General features: G+C 56.7%; 8 protein-coding genes across 8 annotated transcripts; 5 read left to right on the top strand and 3 right to left on the bottom strand.

Moving 5' to 3' along the window:
• Positions 1-172: 172 nt before the first annotated feature.
• Positions 173-1,785, top strand: LTHEOB_10814 (Ubiquinone biosynthesis monooxygenase coq6; the record flags this gene model as incomplete). The annotated part of the gene is made up of 4 exons (XM_035507501.1): positions 173-196; positions 250-283; positions 412-555; positions 611-1,785. The coding sequence occupies 4 exons, from the start codon at positions 173-175 to the stop codon at positions 1,783-1,785; spliced, it is 1,377 nt and encodes a 458-aa protein (XP_035367169.1).
• A 559-nt stretch (positions 1,786-2,344) lies between these two features.
• Positions 2,345-3,963, bottom strand: LTHEOB_10815 (Histidyl-tRNA synthetase; the record flags this gene model as incomplete). The annotated part of the gene is made up of 2 exons (XM_035507502.1): positions 2,345-3,295; positions 3,352-3,963. The coding sequence occupies 2 exons, from the start codon at positions 3,961-3,963 to the stop codon at positions 2,345-2,347; spliced, it is 1,563 nt and encodes a 520-aa protein (XP_035367170.1).
• Positions 3,964-4,296: 333 nt separating this feature from the next.
• On the top strand, positions 4,297-6,766 carry LTHEOB_10816 (Vacuolar protein sorting-associated protein 33a; the record flags this gene model as incomplete). Its single annotated transcript, XM_035507503.1, has 4 exons — positions 4,297-4,374; positions 4,440-4,635; positions 4,949-5,160; positions 5,213-6,766. 4 exons carry the CDS (start codon positions 4,297-4,299, stop codon positions 6,764-6,766), a joined length of 2,040 nt encoding a protein of 679 aa, XP_035367171.1.
• A 1,487-nt stretch (positions 6,767-8,253) lies between these two features.
• Positions 8,254-9,951, bottom strand: LTHEOB_10817 (CDP-alcohol phosphatidyltransferase; the record flags this gene model as incomplete). Its single annotated transcript, XM_035507504.1, has 7 exons — positions 8,254-9,017; positions 9,073-9,254; positions 9,307-9,384; positions 9,438-9,481; positions 9,536-9,661; positions 9,720-9,829; positions 9,891-9,951. 7 exons carry the CDS (start codon positions 9,949-9,951, stop codon positions 8,254-8,256), a joined length of 1,365 nt encoding a protein of 454 aa, XP_035367172.1.
• Positions 9,952-10,738: 787 nt separating this feature from the next.
• Positions 10,739-11,104, bottom strand: LTHEOB_10818 (uncharacterized protein; the record flags this gene model as incomplete). Its single annotated transcript, XM_035507505.1, has 2 exons — positions 10,739-10,893; positions 10,945-11,104. The coding sequence occupies 2 exons, from the start codon at positions 11,102-11,104 to the stop codon at positions 10,739-10,741; spliced, it is 315 nt and encodes a 104-aa protein (XP_035367173.1).
• An 852-nt stretch (positions 11,105-11,956) lies between these two features.
• Positions 11,957-13,418, top strand: LTHEOB_10819 (Calcium calmodulin-dependent protein kinase; the record flags this gene model as incomplete). Its single annotated transcript, XM_035507506.1, has 6 exons — positions 11,957-11,963; positions 12,024-12,075; positions 12,131-12,338; positions 12,388-12,544; positions 12,596-12,981; positions 13,035-13,418. 6 exons carry the CDS (start codon positions 11,957-11,959, stop codon positions 13,416-13,418), a joined length of 1,194 nt encoding a protein of 397 aa, XP_035367174.1.
• Positions 13,419-13,806: 388 nt separating this feature from the next.
• On the top strand, positions 13,807-16,611 carry LTHEOB_10820 (Bromodomain containing protein; the record flags this gene model as incomplete). The annotated part of the gene is made up of 9 exons (XM_035507508.1): positions 13,807-13,890; positions 14,172-14,263; positions 14,323-14,365; positions 14,415-14,474; positions 14,601-15,064; positions 15,120-15,381; positions 15,429-15,728; positions 15,790-16,078; positions 16,133-16,611. 9 exons carry the CDS (start codon positions 13,807-13,809, stop codon positions 16,609-16,611), a joined length of 2,073 nt encoding a protein of 690 aa, XP_035367175.1.
• A 701-nt stretch (positions 16,612-17,312) lies between these two features.
• On the top strand, positions 17,313-18,335 carry LTHEOB_10821 (Sulfonate biosynthesis enzyme; the record flags this gene model as incomplete). The annotated part of the gene is made up of 2 exons (XM_035507509.1): positions 17,313-18,148; positions 18,203-18,335. 2 exons carry the CDS (start codon positions 17,313-17,315, stop codon positions 18,333-18,335), a joined length of 969 nt encoding a protein of 322 aa, XP_035367176.1.
• Between the last annotated feature and the right edge of the window lie 327 nt (positions 18,336-18,662).

Here is an 18,662-nt window from a genome sequence, read left to right on the forward strand (position 1 = left end):
GGATCGTCACAGCTTCTCCACGGCCCGGCTTTTTGGCCGCCGTGACCTGACGTCTTCGGTGCGCGCGCGCGACGTGCACGAGCTGCGAAAGCGAGCACACCACCGAAACGTTCTTCCACCGCACGAAGCAAAGCGCGAACCTCACGCGCTACCCAATCGGCCACCGCCCACCATGCAGGCTCGCACGGCTTCCTGGGTCTGCAATTCCTGCCGCCAAACCTCCAGACTCTCGCTCCGCCTCGCCCGCAGACGAACGTATGCGACGGTAGGGACCAAGCCAGAGGTATACGATGTTGTATGTGTAGGTGGAGGTCCAGCAGGCCTGAGCCTGCTCAACGCACTGCGTAGGACTTCAATGCTATCCGCGGCTTCTGCAATTGGGCACTCTAATCGCTGATGCTGTTTGCGCAGGTTCGTCGCCGGTCACGTCAGGTCTGAAGATCGCATTGATAGAGGGGTTGGATCTCGAGAAAGGAAAGCTGAGGGATGCTTCGCCGACGCATTTTGCCAACCGCTGCAGTTCGTTGACGCCGGCGTCGGTGCAGAATTTGATAGGTATGCTACTGCGGGAGGTGTAGAGGTCTACACCATTGGCTCATACCACGTGCAGAAATGGGAGCATGGCCCCACATTGATCAATCCCGCGTCCAGCCATACCAGGAAATGCAAGTATGGGATGGAGTCAGCGATGCACGCATCTCGTTCGACTGGGCGGAAGTTAGTCGCCAGCCTGACCAGCCCACGACCATTGCCTACATGATCGAAAACGCCAACCTCACAACCGGTCTACTCAAGCGTCTAACAGAGCTAGGCGGCGTCACTACCTTTTCACCAACGCGTGTTGAATCCATTCAATTGGGCACGGACTCTCCTGACGGCCTGGACATGAGCTCCTGGCCCGTCGTGACCCTCAGCGACGGCCGCACCCTCGCAGCCCGCCTCCTTGTTGGCGCCGATGGTGCCAACAGCCCCGTTCGCGCATTCGCCGGCATCCAAAGCCGTGGCTGGGACTACGGACGCCACGGCGTAGTTGCAACATTGACCCTGGAGGGTCCGGGTTGGGGTGGTCTGGAGCACAAAATCGCATACCAGCGCTTCCTCCCGACCGGCCCTATCGCTATGCTCCCTCTGCCCGGCAACATGGCCTCGCTTGTCTGGTCCACCGTTCCCGAGCGCGCCGCGCTCCTACGCTCTCTCTCTCCTACTGACTTCACCGCTATGGTCAATGCGGCCTTCCGCTTGGCGCCCGCCGACCTCGACTACCTGCACGCCATTCCTGCCAGCCAAGCCGACGAGGTGGCTTGGCGCCTACCACATGCTACCCACAACAGCAGCAGTGGTCCCACTGCGCTTCCGATGACAGTGACGGCAGTGCAGGACAAGAGCGTCGCTGGCTTTCCGCTCAAGCTGCGCCATGCCGACACGTACATCGGCGAGCGCGTCGCCCTCGTTGGCGATGCCGCGCACACCATCCATCCGCTCGCAGGACAGGGCCTCAATCAGGGCCAGGGTGATGCTGCCAGCCTGGCCCGTGCCGTTGCTCAAGCCGCACAGGCGGGCATGGACATTGGTACCCAGCTCGCCCTCGAGCCGTACGTCGCAGAGCGCTACCAGGCCAATAATGCGCTCCTGGGCGTTTGCGATAAGCTACATAAGCTGTATAGCGTCGGCACAGGCCCGGTTGTGGGGTTGAGGAGTCTGGGCCTTAGGGCAGTGGATAAATTGGGGCCTATTAAGGGGCTGTTTATGAGGGCTGCGGCAGGAAATGGAAAAGTGGTGTCTTAAGAAGCTACCTGGTCAAAGTCCAAGAGACTAAAGTCAGGGGTAGATACGATGTCTGTGTCGTATGTACTCGTGTATCAATAGATGTTTTATGTGAACTGGACGATAGATTTAGCGTTTGTTAGTGATGAAAGCCTACATATGGTTAGCCTATGAGCGGGCCGTAGAAACGTGCTGTCACTCTGGTCTTGACGTGAGGCAGTTCCAACACTTCGTATCGCTATGCATGCTAATAAAACATTTTCCAAACAGCTAGCAGTTTTGTCTATTGCGGACTTGATATTCTTCTCTTCTTAGACATGTAAGTGCTTTTTCTGCCTGCCTCGTCTTTGTGATCTACTATATTTTGCCCCCATCCATGTTTTCACTTCTTCATTCGTAAACCCGTCACACTAGTTTTCCTATCCCCTTGCCATATTCCAGCAAATACGCCCGTATCTTTTACGCCTTGCTCGATGCTTGACTTTGGGTTGTCCCCTGACATATAAAGCCTGAAGCCACGACTGCCTTGTACAACGCTCATTGGTGTTGCTTGACAAACACAAAATCCCTCGTTCACCCTCTAGTGAACGCTGGCCGCACCCACCTTCTCCGCGATATCATTTGCAGCGTTGAAGTCATCCACTCTCTTCTTAACCTCCGCGACCATGTTACTCTTCTCGATGAGCACGCCGTCCTTCTCGGGGTGGCCTTCCGGCAAGCCCATTTGCTTGATCTTGACCTTGCCGTCCTTGAGTTCATCCTCGCCAAGGATGATGGCGAAGGGCACGCCGCCGGTTTCAGCCTGCTTGAACTGCTGGGGCAGCTTGGGCTTAACCTTCCAGCTGAATTCGGCCTTGATACCAGCCTCCCACAGAGTGCGGGCGACCTCCATGCGTTCAGGCAGCAGGCCGGTGAAGCCCTTGCCGCCGAAGGCCATGACGAAGACATCGATCTCGTTGAGGCGCACCGCAGCAGCCGTCTTCTCCGCCTCCATGCGCGCCTTCGTGATGCTGAAGATGCGCTCGACACCAAAGGAGATACCGACACAAGGGATTTGGCTCTTGCCACTGAACATGCCCACCAGCTCGTCGTAGCGGCCGCCCGCGGCGACGGAACCGACGCCGACGGACGGGTCGTCAGACCGATCATCGTCGGCACCAGCCTTCTTCTTCTTGCTCGACTTTTGTGCGCTCTGCGCCGCCGGGGCTGCGTCGGGCGCTGAGGCGGGCGCGGAGCCCTCGGTGATGACTTCGTAGATGACGCCGGTGTAGTAGTCGAGGCCGCGGGCCAGCGACATGTCGAAGGAGATTTTGTCCATGACGTTGAAGATGTTGAGGTAGTTAAAGAGGAGTGCCATGTCTTCCAGGCCTTTCTTGGCCGACTCGTTAGCCGTGAGCGTCTCGTTGGCCTGCAGCTTTGCCAGCAAATCCTCGCCACCCTTCAGGTTCACGAATTCGCCAATCTTGTCCGCGACGGCAGGGTCGAGACCCTTGTCCTCGGTCATTTCCCTACGCACTTCGGTCCAGGGTTGCTAATTCGGTACGCGTTAGAATGTTTTGGAAGCGCTTCCACTCAGTTCTGACCTACCTTGTCCAGCTTGTCGACGGCACTCGAGATTGTACGAATCTTGTCGGTGGGGACACCGCAGACGGCGAAGATGCCATCGAGGATCTTGCGGTGGTTGATCTTAATGGTGTAGCGGCCGTTCCAGCCCAGAGCGTCGAAAATCTCGGTGGTGATGCGCAGGATTTCGGCGTCGGGGAGCATGGGGTCGTAGGTGCCGGCGATGTCGAAATCGCACTGGTAGAATTCACGCATGCGGCCCTTGGTCATGGCGGGCTGGTCGCGGCGGTAGACCTTGGCGATGTGGTAGCGCTTGATGCTCTGCACGCTCGAGTTCATGGCCAGCCAGCGGGCGAAGGGGACGGTCAGATCGTAGCGCAGGGAGCACAGCTCGCCGCCCTGGTCGGCCAGGTCGTAGATGAGCTTGCTGTCCTCGCCATACTTGCCGGCCAGAATCTCCTTCAGCTCGAAGACGGGCGTGTCAATGGTGACGGCGCCGTGGCGCTTGAAGACGTCGGTGATGGTGCCGAAGATCTTGTCGCGGATGACCATGTCCTTGCCCTCCCAGTCCTTGGTGCCCTTGGGGACCTTCAGCTGGAAGCCGCCGCCCTTCTTCTCTTCCTTGTCTTTGGCCATGGTGTCGTCGCGGCGCGGGGTGCAGGAAAAGTGGCGGGGAAAAGTGGTGCGCAGCAGGAGCGGGCGGACGGTGGTGCGTTTGGGGCGGAGTGACGGCGCAGAGGTCGCGAGGAGGCGGCAGAATCTAGACATGCACGGGCGGAGGGGCAGGGTTGGGTTCAGAGGCGGGGAATTTTTGACTCACTATCAAAAAGGCATGACGGCACTGCCGACCTCTCTCTTGGCGCCTGCACGGGCCCTGGCGGTAGAGGCGCACGCGTCCAAGCTCCAGGCTCACCACCACCGCTACAAACAACCGCCAGTTCTTCCCTCGGTCCATGTGGTTCGGCCATCATGGCCCCGCAGGCTGCCATCCACGCCGCTGACATCGCCGATGCCGCCCGCAGGAGCTTGCTGCTGCTGCTTGAAGGCGTAAGTAAGACTCCCTAACGCGCGCATCTCGGCAGCGCACGTGCTGATAGTGCTTGTTGTGACAGATTCGCGGCAAAAAGAACCTCGTCTTCGAGAAGGCCTTGTCCGGTCCGCTCAATTTACTTCTTAAGTTCTCAACTCTGCAGGAGTACGGCGTGGACAAGCCTTTCTTCCTAGAGAACGGCAACGTCGACTCTTCCCAGCGCAATGTTGTCTTCATCGCCCGAGGGGATAAGGCCAAGACCGCTCTCGCCATAGCTGGTACGTGTGTGTGGATCTGCGAGCAGTAAGAATGCTTCTCCGTTATTTTACGTTTCTTTTTTTCCTTGGGAACAAAAGAGGTTATGACGAGGGACTCTACCCGTCATAATCAGTCGTTTCCCTAAATTGACAATGCACATTACTTCCGTGCCTTCAGGCCGGGGACCAATTCGCCAGGCAGACACGTGTGCATGTCTGCCTGGTCAGTCGCTTCCCAAGAGCAGTGCCGCACCACAATCATATCCACACGCTCTCTCGTCTAGTGCTTTCACGAGCAGATGGTACGATTCTGATGCTAACATATCCGTCATAGAACAAATCAAGAAGCTCCGACATAATGACATGGTAGAGCATGAGTTTTCCGTGTTCTGGGTGCCCCGGAGGACTCTTGTATCCGACCAGATTCTGGAGGAAGCGGGTGTACTGGGCGAGGTCAGCGTGGCAGAATGGCCGCTGAACTTTGTGCCTTTGTCCGATGACCTGCTTTCTTTGGAGCTGGAAGATTCGATAACAGACCTTTACGTGGTAAGCATGCACGTCGCACTTCTCCGAGGTCTTGTCTGACAGTGCAGCACAGCGCAAGGATCCCACGCCCACATTTCTGGCAGCAAGAGCCCTCATGCAATTGCAACAGCAGCATGGTCTCTTCCCACGTATAGTGGGCAAGGGTGATAACGCTCGCCGCTTGGCCGACTTGCTCATCCGTATGCGCACCGAAGTCGTGGCTGGCTCGGGCTCAACAACAGACTCACCGTTAGGATTGACACCTAGTAATGTTCTGGACAGCTTGATCATCATTGATCGAGAAGTCGACTTTCCTACGGCCCTCCTGACTCAACTGACCTATGAGGGTCTCCTGGATGAAGAGTTCCACATCCAATCCAATCAGATTGAGGTTGACTCATCCGTCGTTGGAACTGCAGGCGCAGGCACGTCGCAAGGCGGAGCCTCGTCTTCCGCTGCTCCCTTGAGGCGCAAGATTGCGCTTGAACCCTCAGATACCCTGTACGGCACTCTCCGAGATAGTAATTTCGCGACCGTTGGTCCGCTGCTCAACAAGGTAGCGCGGCGCCTTCAGTCATCATACGAGAACCGCAACATCCAGCAGAAGTCGACTGCTGAGCTCCGAGACTTTGTCCAAAAGCTTCCCGGCTTCCAGCAAGAACAAGCCTCTCTCAAACTTCATACCAATCTCGCCGAAGAGATCATCAAGCACACTCGCTCAGACATCTTCTCGCGCATACTCGAAGTTCAGCAGAATTTGGCAGCCGGCGCAGACCCTAGCAGTCAACACGATAACATCGAAGAGCTGATTGCCCGCGGAGTGAAGATCGAAACCATCCTACGCCTGCTCTGCCTCGAGAGCTCCCTGCACGGCGGCATCAGACCGCGCGATCTTGAGAATTTCAAGCGCGCCGTCCTTCATGGCTACGGTCACCAACACCTCCTGACGCTCACCTCTTTGGAGAAAGCAGGCCTGCTCGTGCCCCGCAGCGGCGGTCTCGGCGTTGGCGCGAACTTGGGCGGTGTCGGCGGCGTTGCTGCTAGGGCGAATGCAGTGACGAACTACAACTCGGTGCGGCGGTCGCTGTCGCTGATCGTCGACGAGGTCAACGAGTCCGAACCGGACGACGTCGCCTATGTCTTCTCCGGCTACGCGCCGTTGTCGGTGCGACTCGTGCAGTGCGTGCTGCAGAAAGACTACATCAATGCTCTGGCCTCGGCTCGCCCCGCGGCTGCTGGCGCCAACGCAGCGCAGGCAGCTAACCAGCAGCAACAGCATCTATCAGGCGCCCTCGCCAATGCCCAGGGCTGGCGCCCCTTTGAAGACACGCTCCGGTACATCCGTGGCGCCACTGTCGACGAGGTGCAGGCTGGCGAGGAGAAGGCTGTCAGAGCGAGGCAGCTGCTCAATGGAAGTGGCGGCAATGCCGGCGAGGGCAAGACGGTCGTGGTTTTCTTCTTGGGCGGCGTGACGAGGGCGGAGGCTTCGGCTCTACGGTTCGTGGCCAAGTGCTTAGCTGAGGAGGGAAGAGGTAGAAGGCTGGTTGTGGCTACGACGAGCGTCATCACCGGCGATAAGGTTGTCGGCAGCGCAGTGGAGAAGGGCTCGTTGGGTGGACCTGCTTGACAAAGGTAGTGGCGGTGACAAGTTTTGCTTGAAGAGTGGGTATGTGAAAATAAGAATGATCCTTACAATGCTTTCACGGTGTTCGTATATTGCTGGACGCCGCGATTCGTTCTCTATGGCCTACGAAGGGCCCTCTCGCTTTTCCTGGGTGATGAGCTAAAGCAAAGATCCTGAGATCGATGTGGGTTTCCAAATGGCGTCAAAAGAGTGAAGCAAACAAACATCCATTCCGCACGTAGACTTCGATTAGGGTGGGCGCAGTAATTGTTCGCGGTGCCCACAAATTTGACCCCCATTTCGAGAATTTGACTCCCCCAAATCCAGATTTTGACTCCCCCTCAGAAACCCACTTATCTATCTTGTCGCCACTATACAATCACTACCAACGAGATCACCATTAACGAAATTACTAACCGGTAACGTTTTTACCACCGTCACCGCCACTACCACCACTACCACTACCACTACTACTACTAACGTATTTATCACCACAAACGTATTCATCATCACTACCATTACCACCCGCGCTATAACTATCTACGCTATTACTACCTACGCGATTACTACTTGCGTAATAACTATCCGCGATAAGCGTAATTACTACTGGTAGAGTAAGCTTATAGCAGCGCGAAAATGCTGTTTACAAGTAGAGGGGAGTCAAATTCTGGAAATGGGGGAGTCAAATTTGTAGCGGCCTTATTCGCTCACCGTAAGACCTGCAAGATGTGCTTTCTAACTAATAGCCCTTGTGGTATATGGAGGAGCACATAATTCTCTACCAACGTCCATAAATGCCGCCCAATGCTTATAGCAGCACATTCACACTTATCGCAGAAACCACAACCAGGCCAGCAAGGACTCTATTATGAAGTAATGAAAGTATACTGTCTTTCATCAACCCATCCTTCTTCCATTTAATCAACTCTTCAATGCTCTCTTCACTTCACCCCCTTGAGCACGTGCTGATACATCGTACCCAGTCACACCCAGCGCAGACCAAGTGCTCAATAAACAATAAACATAAAGCTACACAGCACAACTCATAGCGCTGCTGTGTTGAACGTAGGCGCTTCATTCCACTTCACCACTACATGGTGAAGGGGGTTGGGTCCTCCGCCACTGAAGGCATCATGCTGTGGGTGGAAGCGAGTGACGAAATGAAGCAATGCTTGATGCATATCAAACATTTAATCAAAGATAATTCAAATAGGTGATGTGTAGCTGGTAGGGCCGTTTCCGCCGTCTCTTCGTCAATTAAAATGGCTCTATCCAAATCTTTTAATGTTTTAACTCCAAGAAGGTAAGTATCGTTGGTCTATTGAGGTAGTAAGACAAGTGGGTCGTGGGTAAATTGTCAAGAAGCTCGGGCCGGTGGTTGAGTAAAGGATGCACGAACGATCGTCTCCCGCCGAAACCAGGAGTCGGAAGCATGCGCAGAAACGGCTCGTTGTTTGTACAGTTGCGCATACTTGGACGAGTTTGCAATCTTAATCGCTCTTCCTCCCAGCGCCACCATTGGCCATCGAGCGGGTGACACGCCTGTCTGGTTCCGCAGTGGTGGGGGCAATCTTGCTGCCGACATTCTCCTTTTTGGAGGGAATAGTCAGGCAGTTGATACCGAGGAAGTTGCAAATGCTGGACACGACCAGGACGGCCCAGTTGGTATAGACTATGGCGGCAAAGACGAAGTAGCTTCTCAGATACCAGAGCTCTACTTGCGCAGTGACAGGCGCCCATGCCAAGCCCAAGCGCGGGAGATTGACGAGGATAGCACCGCCAATGAGCGGAACGAGCATGACGGTCCAGTACGGGAAAGGCTGGCGGGTAAGATGCGCAAGAATGATTTTCGTCGTCATGCGGCCGAAGACAAGACTCATGGTCAGGCACCATAAGACAAGATGGCCGCCCGTCTTGTTCCTGTCATCCCAGTCTTCCAAGATGCTCGAGTATGGGCTTCCCAGCCATGCGCAAGTCGCGACAGTGAAAACAATCATAGGCGTCCACTCCTGGAAGACGGGAAGAACCGGCTTTCCCTCAGCACGGCGTGCGCGGGCAACGTTGACGACACAGGCAGGCAAATGCGCGATGAAGAAAGAGCCCAGGAGGATGGGAACCCAGAAATCACGGAATGTCGTCATCGGGGAAATGTACCCTTCCAGCGAGGGAAAATGGCGGATCAGCGAAGTGGACCAAATCTCAGGTCCATAATGCGCAGACATGATCATCATGGAACAGGCAATGATAAGACCCTCTGGAAACTGGTCAGCTCTGAGCCAATTAGGCGCAAAAGCCTCAGAAGCGCTTACCCGTCGGGCCATTGAAATAGCCAAGGTACAAAGTATGAGTATGGTATGTTTCCCACGTCGAGAAGAACATGGGAAGACAGGGGATCAGGGCAGTGAAAGCGCCGGTTTTCGTGGCTCCGTAGCCCATCGCTGCGGTCTCGAGCAGGCTGCCAAGGGTGCAATTGAGAGAATCGATGCCATGGCTGCGATGGAGGGTTAGAAAGACGACGCATCGTGGTTCGAGTGAGGACATACTCAAACAATTCCCCCAGTCCGCTTGAAGTTCCCGTGCGGCGAGCCTGCTTGCCGTCCACGTTGTCCATGGTGGAGTACCTGGAGAAACATGTGAGAAAGTGGGTCTTGCCAAGCGCACGAGCATCTCTTACATCCAAAGGCCAAAGGCAAAGCTGTAGTATATCCACGTAGGCGCCTGTGCAGGCATCAGCATGTTGGAGTGATTGCGCTCGGGTCCAAGGGGCTATACCGGTCCGACAAGATCAGGGACGAAAAGCTCGAGCAGCGCTACATTGCCGAGAATGAAGAAGAAACCCAGCAGGGTGACCATGTTCGGGGCCAGCCATAGCGGCAGGAGCTCGACGAAGGCATTCCACTGTACCACGGCTGTGTCAACATGGGCAGGCGGGGCGGGCGGCGCATGAGAGGCCTACGTAATGTTTGAGGATGTAGCGCGAGACGAAGCTCTTGTCGACGCTCTGGTACTTGTAGGTCTTCAGGTGGGCCAGAGCCTCCTCAGACACGCATTCGTGAGCGGCGGTGTCTGCTCACAGGCGCAGCTTGTCAGCGGTTGGCATGCAACGGAGCGCGGAATGGAACGGTACATCGGCTCTGGATCTGGTCGTGGATCTGGGACTCGAGGTCGCCGGACTTACTCTTCCCCATGCTTGCAGGTTGGTCTCGGGTGCACGGGCTCAGGGAAGGCAAAGAGAAAAAGAAGAGAAGGTTCGGAAGGCGTGGGAAGTCGCGACGCCATGCACCCTACGCGGATCGGAGTGTTGCGCGGACTGTTGGTCAGGGCGGAAGCTCGGGGGTCGGAAATTCGCCAGCCGCCGCATGTGCTTTGGAGGAGCGAGGATCAGGGTGCCGAGCACCGCCCAGCACGCAGGGGTCTGCGCCAGCGACGCCCGCGGCCGCTCATGACGTGCCGCACGCCGCGAGTCTGGGGAAGATGCTCGACTTGCGCGCCCTAGAGTCGTTGTGTCGCCTTGGGGGGTAAATACAGGCACTGCTATCGCCCGCCGCCGCCCTCCCTGTCCGCGATCCCCGATAAGCCTGCCTGCCCGCCTGACTCGCGCGCCCCACGCAGCCAGCAATTTTTGTGCAAACCGTCTGGCACCACAACCGGCCGACCTGCTGCCACACAATTAGGGCCGCTCACCGCCGGCTGAGTCGGCACCGCTCCTGTGGCGCAAACATGTGGGCTGTGCGGCGGTGCTGCCTGCGCCTCTACTCAGCTCCCTCTCCCTTGCAGGTTTTAGAGATTTATGCTTTCGATTGCCTGCACAATGATACATTCTGCCGTCTCGTGTCTCTCATGACTTCATGTTCTCGTGAACCACCCTGCGACAATATCCCAAATAGGAAATCCCATTATACACCACTCCAACACCCACTCCATAGCGCCACATCTAACTTGCAAGAGCCCAGGCCGGACCGTTGTGCGTGCTCCTCAGCGACCTGTAAAAGGGCGGGTCGCATCGTCTGCGGCGTCGCCAGCGAACTTGCCAAGCGGGTTATTGACAGTGCCGCCCGCCAGGTTTGCGACGCCCTTCCTGGCCTCCTTGATTTCTTTCTGGTCCGAAGCAGGCACCTTGTTGATTTGGTCTGCAGCACGTACGTCAGCGTCTATATTGCATGCTGCAGCGGGCGGCATACCCTTGACGAGGTAGGACGCCTTGTTCTCGCCCATCGTCTTCAAGGCCCTTTCCTCGAGCTCGCGTTTGAGCGCCGGTGGGATGCCGAAGAAGTAGACGTAGACGGATAGGACGGCGAGAATGCCGGCAAAGACGGAGAAGACTGTGGTTGCGGTGGGCATCTTGGCTGGATTTGGCTGTACTAGTGGCCCAGGAGCGCGATTTGCTGGTAGATCGTCTGCGGCTAACAATAAAAACACAGCTGACAGGAGAGCGCGTCGAATTCTGGAGACGAGGTTTATGTTGGTGGATGGTGTTTATAAGACTGTTGTGCACCTATGACGTCTGTCGCCGAGCAAGCTGGTTTTGGCCGCCGATGCCTTGTTGCCGCATTGCACGACAGCATCGGCCGCCTGAGAAGCTGCCAGGGACTCGCAGAGCAGCTGAAAGATAGCAAGCGCAGCGCGGGGCGAGACCGCGGGTGGGATGCGCCTCCAGCGCCAAAGCTGCGATCGCGACGCTCGCCTGGCCGCCAATCAAGGCGGGGCAGCCCAGGTCTGCCCCGGCCGCCCAGCTCAGGGTCCGTTGATAGCGGGCACGAAACGAAACGGCGCGACGACCTGGTGTTCGCACTTTCCATCACTCGCGTTTCGCGCGTCCTGAGACACTAGCATAGCGTTTACGAACTCGCCGAGCTAAGCCACCTCCATTATCAGCCGCACGGTGTCAGCCTCGCGCAGAGCGGAAGCCGTGCCCCGCCTACCAGCACAATTATCAGCTCCAGCCGCTCACACCCAAGCAGGCGCCGTCGTGAGACCTGTACTTTCTTTCGTCACAACCTCTTTTTCCGTCCTTGCCCTCGGGTACTATACCTGGCGCTCAGCCTGACCTTCGGGCCGTTGCTTCCACGCTCCCCTCCTGCGCCTCCGCTCTCTGCTGCACCTCTCCTCCGCACGCCCTCAGCTTGACCGAAAACCTCCTCCCTATCCCTACCCGAGTACAATCGCGAAAATACAGGAGCCACAGCCGTCAAAATGAGTCGTAGGTCGCCCCCAGACGCCATTGCCACATGCAGTACTGACCGCGCCCCGCGTTGTTCAGTTTCAGGCATGCTTAACAAGCTGCACGGCCAGCCTGACAGCTACGACAAAAAGTGCGTGTTGCCGCCCCCACCGCCGCCTGCTCACTACTGAACGATTCCGCTCCAGATCCAAGTACCGTTTCGGCAAGACGCTCGGCGCTGGCACATACGGAATTGTGCGCGAGGCGGACTGCCCTGAGGGCAAGGTTGCGGTGAAGATCATCCTCAAGAAGAATGTCAAGGGCAATGAGCAAATGGTCTACGATGAGCTGGAGATGCTCCAGCGCCTGCGGCACCCGCACATCGTTCGCTTCCACGACTGGTTTGAGTCCAGGGTATGTAGGCGATGCGCCGACAAAAGCAATTGGTGCTGATTCTTGTTAGGACAAATACTACATCGTCACCCAGCTTGCCACTGGAGGTGAGCTGTTCGACCGCATTTGTGAGAAGGGCAGGTTTACGGAGAAGGATGCTGCCGAAACGATTCGCCAGGTCCTCGATGCCGTCAACTACCTTCACCAGAACAACGTCGTTCACAGGGGTAAGTAGGCTTGATACCCGCTTGGTTATGCGGTGGCTAATACTTTTGTAGATCTTAAGCCTGAGAACCTTCTTTACGTGAGCCGCGACGAAAGCTCGCCCCTTGTGCTCGCCGATTTTGGCATCGCAAAGATGCTCGACTCGCCGGACGAGCAGCTCACCACCATGGCCGGCTCCTTTGGATATGCTGCCCCGGAGGTCATGCTGAAGCGCGGACACGGCAAGCCTGTGGACATGTGGTCCATGGGCGTCATCACCTACACCCTGCTCTGCGGTTACTCTCCCTTCCGGAGTGAGAGCTTGGCGGACTTGATCGAAGAATGCAAGAACGGCCGTGTAGTGTTCCATGAGCGGTATTGGAAGGAGGTCAGCAAGGACGCGAAGGACTTTATCAACACCCTTCTGCAGCCTGAGCCTGCTGATCGCGCGACGAGTGCGGTAAGGGAATAGACCATCACTTTCGCAAGGCGCTTTGCTAATTGTTCATACAGGAAGCTCTCGCGCACCCCTGGCTTAAGGGCGAGACTGCGTCGGACCACAACTTGCTGCCCGAGATCCGCGCTTACGTCGCCAAGGCCCGTCTTCGCCGCGGTATCGAGCTGGTCAAGCTCGCCAACCGTATCGAGGCGCTCAAGATGCAGGAGGACGAGGAGGAGGACGTGCCGGGCGAGGCGGACGTGCCGGCGAACGCGAAGGAGGCAGCTGGCGAGGCGCTTGGAGGCAGCGCAAGCCCAACGGGCTCGACGCACAAGAGAAGCCTCAGCAAGATTGCCAAGGGCGCCATTTTCCGGGAGGTTGTGCTGGCGAAGGTGCGCGAGATCAAGGCGGAGGAAGACAGGAAGAAATTCGAGGAGGAAGCGTCTGCGAAGCACTGAGAAGTCTACTGTTAAATACATTCTTGAAGCGGGACATTAGAGAGCAGAAAGGCAGGCATGTATGCTGCCAAGGGTTTCATTGCACGGGCTCCATGATATTCTTGTTGATTAGCGATACCCTCTAGGAAAACAAAATCGACACATGCGGTATCCGTGGTCGCAAACAGCACATCCGTAGTTGACTGAGGGCCCCGTGGAGATTGTTGCCGGTCACGTGCGATTTCTTAGCTGGAGTTTGGACCAACACCTTGCTTGGCACCGCGATCGAGACGCGATTGAGCTGCTGTTGGCAACACGCTGCTGCGCACCACCGCGACCACCCCGAAGCGCATTCACGCCCGCCGAGCCCCAAGGCCTGCTGCGCACGCCGCAAGCACCCGCACGCACGATGGAGCGCGAATCGAAGCGCAAAGCCGCAACGGCCGCGACGCCCGAAACCGAGGGTCGCGCATCCAAAAGACAGAAGCTGCCGGTAAGTGTGCGCTCCGGGCATGCGAGGCGACATTGCGAGGTGGCGCTGGGTGTCGCAGTCAGGGCTGTGGATGCGTCGCGGTTGAGCTGCCTGGTCCAACGCGCGACGCTTAACGGGCTTCGGCCTTGACCAGCACCAGGCTGTCCACCCTACCCGCTCGCTCCCCTCTTCAAACCACCGCAGCCGCCGCGAGCTCGCCCGCCAGGCCTCAGGCCCGCTGCAACCACCGTCGCAAAGCCGCCTTTCCGCCTGCAACGCTAACACAATGCGCCGAGCTCCAGGACGACGACAATGGCGACAAGGAGACGCCAGAGACGACTTTCGTCAAGGGAATGAAGTTCCTCGAGACCATGAAGGCGGCGAAGGATAAGACGTAAGTGCTCCGCCCTGCGCGCATGCAGCCCGTCGCTGATCTGCTTTCCCGAATCGCAGCGGCCGCCCCATTGCGACCAGCTTTCTCGATCTTCCCGACAAGGTACCTATCTACCGCCAGCGCCTCCGCCTGCCGTCTAACCTGCCTGCAGGATACCATTCCCGAGTACTACCAAGAGATCAAGCTACCCATCGCTTTCAGCACCATTGAGGTATGCCGTTCCGCCGCCCTTTCACGATACTTCCGCATGTTTCCTAGTCGGTGCTCAAGGACTCTGCGTGCATGGACGATGGGTTCTCGTTGCGCAGCTTTGCAATAACGACTAATCCTGCATTAGGCCAAGCTGCAAGCTAGAGAATACTCGACTCTTGCCGCTGTCGAGAGCGATGTTAAGCGCATGGTCAACAATGCGAAGCAGTTCAACGACAAGAACTCCGCCATATACGCCGACGCCGAACGCGTGCGCAAGACAGCCTCCAATTTCATGACCAAGAACAACCCGGCCTATAGGACTCCAGGATACTCGGCGGTTGCTACGCCCATCCCAGGCGAAGAGGCAAATGGCGTCCCTAGCAGCGTCACTCGCCAACTCAGTGAGCGCCCGAAACGCAACGCCGCCGTTGCTCAGATTGCAACCCAGAGCGTCCAGGCCACGCCGTCAAGAACGCGCAAGTCGGAGAGGCACCCGACGCCACGGCAAGAACAGACTCCGGGCCAGGAAACAGACTTTCGAGGCAAAACCTTCCAGGAGGCTCAGGAGGCGCTTATCCAAGAATTCATTCACTACGCTGACCCTGAGGAGTAAGTCTCGACGCTGCTCGTACCTCTTGAAGACTCAATGCTCACGACCAAGCAGGGGCCTTCAAATATATCAACCCTTTGTCAACCTTCCGAATCGCAGTTTGAAGGAATATTACGCTACGATCAACACGCCCATGTCCCTCAACCAAGTCTTGAAAAGGATCCGGGGCTGGATCAATCGCGAACATGGCTTCAGCGGAACGAGTGATTTCAAAAACTGGCAGCAACTTGAGGAATGCGCCCGCCTCATTTGGGAGAACGCCCGGGAGTTCAACGAGGACGGTAGTGACATGTATAACTTGGCCGGCGAATTCGAGGTACTTGCCATCACCTCAGATCTGCCTAGGTAGCTAACACGCCTTAGGAACACTTCAAGCGCCGGCTAGCGGACGCGATGGAGAAGGTGCCGGCGCCGAAACAGACGATCAAGCTTACCATGGGCTCGCAACAACAGCAATCTCAGCAACAGAAGCCGTCCGGTATCAAGCTGCGTCTAGGCGGAAACAAGAACAGCCCTGCGCCAAACGCCTCGACACCCGGAACTCCGGGTGCACGTAGTTCAAGCACACCAGGCGTCATTGTTGACAATGATGCGCTAGAACGACAGCAAAAGCATGTCCAAGCCGGGATGAATGGGCAGAGGCCACCATCGTCAGGAGGACCTGTATGCAAGCCCCGTCAATATACACATCTCATTGGCACAGCTACTAACAACAGCCTTGCAGGGAGTTAGCACCACGCGCAGCGGATCAGCCGCATCACCTGCACCTAACGGGGTGAAAAGTGAGAATCAAGCAGGCCAGTCGCCCGCCCTCGACAGCATACGCCCTTCCAGTGCGGTGCCCGACTCACGGCCGGGAGCTTCTTCGCAGCCTCCAGGTAACTCAGCGGCTCCGCCTGGTGCTTCTCGTCCGGCGAGTGGAAGCCCATACACCAACGGGCACGTAGCCATGGCTCATCCATCGGCTCACTCGCTGAACGGGTTCGACAACAAGCACCGCCAGCCTGGATCCAGTATGTTCTTAGTCACTTCCGACCATCCTTTCTTCGATACTGACTGTGAGGCAGATATGGCCGACGCCCTCCTCCCCAATGTCGCTATTCACAGCCATCCAGCTCTGAAGCTCAGTCGACCATTCAAGTTCAACATTCCGGCGTCGCAAACACTGTCACAACAATCCATCACGATTTCTCTTCCAGGGTCGCATTCGTCGATCCAGATCAAGCCGTTTGTTCCGGTGGCTCAAACGCAACGGCCTTGGCGGCTTTTTGTCACTGTCAACAACACGCGCATCTCGGAAGTGTACCAGCCGCCGACGCAGCAGCAGGCCAATTCAAGTGGTTCGCCGGAGAAGCCGCAGCAGCAGGCACGCGAGAAGGGGCACCCGCTCTTTGAAGCCAGGCTGCAGCCTGGTGTCAACCGGATTGACATAGAAGTGGTTGCGGGAACGGCACCGATGCAGGTTCGTGGACAGCCGCCGCCGAAAGAGCGGGATGCGGTCGAAATGGAGAAGTGCACGGTCTTTGTGAACCTGATGAGGGCATAATGATATAACACGCATTTAGAATAGCCTATCATCGCAGAGTATCGACGATGGGTGTCTTTTCTATCCCCAAGGGAACAAGATTTGCATATCGGCATGGCATCGTGAACTCGGGAAGGGCTGCTGTTTTTGTGTTTTCTCATGTTCAGATTCTTCCAGGTGCATTTGCAAGCGGGTGGTGCTGGCGAGCAGGCCGGTCGGTTTTTTGGGTTATTAAGAGAATCGATCAGGGAAACACGGGGCCCGTGGAGTGGTGTACTACTGGGCGGGTTTGAGTCGTCATTGCAAATCAATTTGTATTCCTTTGGCACGCACCACTGATCAGTGTAATTGGATGGGATGATTTAGGAAAACCGGGGGCCTACAGCAGAGGGTGTGGAGTGTTGCGCCCATGCTCCGATATCGTAGGTTCTCCAGGCTCCGGACTACCCTTCCTGATGGAGATAAATGGCCCAATCGGAACATAACGCAGTCTCGCCTTTCCCCAGTTTCTTGCTGTACCCCTCCCAACCCCCCGACCGCCTGGAGTATAGGTGATTTACAGAGAGCCGACGTCGGACTGACGTAATCCAGAGCGAGCTGTGCATCTGCACTCACACGAAACATATATCTATGTACGTCTATGGGACAAGTCTAAGAGCATTGCTCTTCACTCGACCCTGTCTGCACGCTGTGTAGCTTCGATCTTGCACAAAGCCTGCAATATGTCCTTCCTGCGTACGATTTCCCGTCCTGCCAGGACAGCAGCACCCAAGCCTTTCTCTCGTCCATTCTCATGCCTTACACCTCGCCTGTCCCCTTCCTCCACTGACACGACCTCTCCCAAAATCCTTCTCGAAGACAAAGCCAACGGCTTCGGCCACATCCGCCACAACCCCGTTCCGCCCAAGCCGCGCAGCAAGGGGGTGACGGAGATTCGGGGGCCCTACTACAGCGTCATGGGGCCGCGGTACCTGTCGGACGTACTGGAGACCATGGGCCACCACGTCGACGGCCTCAAGTTCGCGGGCGGCTCGTTCTCGCTGTTCCCAGAGCCGCAGCTGCGCGAGCTGGTCGACATTGCGCACCGGCACGGCGTGTACATCTCGACCGGCGGCTGGATCGAGCACGTCCTGGCCGGGACGGGCGGAGACGTGGGGAAGGGCGTGGAGAGGTACCTGGAGAAGTGCAAGGACCTGGGGCTCGACGTCGTCGAAGTGAGCACCGGCTTCTTGAGCCTGCCGCCTGACGACTGGCTGAGGGTCGTGGACCTGGTCCATCAGAAGGGGCTCAAGGCGAAGCCGGAGCTCGGCATCCAGTTTGGCGCAGGCGGCGACACCGAGGCCGGCGAGTTGGAGGCCATGGGAACAAGTGACCCGAGCAGGGTGACGAACATGGCGAAGAAGTTCGTGCAGGCGGGCGTGGAGAGGTGTATGATTGAGAGCGAGGGCATTACCGAGAATGTGAATAAGCGGCGGACCGATGTCATTCAGCAGATTTTGAGAGAGGTGCCCATGGAGAATGTCATGTTTGAAGCAGCCGATCCGAAGGTGTTCAACTGGTGAGTGGTTCCTCTTGGCCGCCCTCTTGGAACTGATGGCTGACGTTTACGCAGGTACATTCGCGAGTTCGGCGTCGATGTCAACCTCTTCGTCGATCACTCTCAGATTGTGCAGCTCTCCTGTCTCCGTCATGGCATCTGGGGCATGGCCGACACGTTTGGAAAGATCACGACTTTCCGGCCTTAGGTCCTTGCATGTAATTGAGCTTCATAAATAAGGAAACGACACACATGTCAAAACAGTCTATCGTTTCATTTCCCAGACCGAAATTGATCATTACTCCGCCTTCACATGACTGTTAAACCCTTTCCTAAGAGCGAAATGGGTGGTGAAAGGGTTTAAAATGCTGACCCAGAGAAGTGCTAGTACGCTTATTTATATATCCCACTTAGCCAAAATTGTAACAAATTACTTCAATTAGCTGAGACCCCTATCGGATATGCCATTTTGGTACTAAGCATATTCTCCCTTGTTGAGGGGTATGATCGTGGCATGTTCACTTCAGTCCTTCAT

This window comes from Lasiodiplodia theobromae (genome assembly GCF_012971845.1).
Source record: "Lasiodiplodia theobromae strain AM2As chromosome Unknown scaffold_41, whole genome shotgun sequence".
Taxonomy (NCBI): Eukaryota; Fungi; Ascomycota; class Dothideomycetes; order Botryosphaeriales; family Botryosphaeriaceae; genus Lasiodiplodia; species Lasiodiplodia theobromae.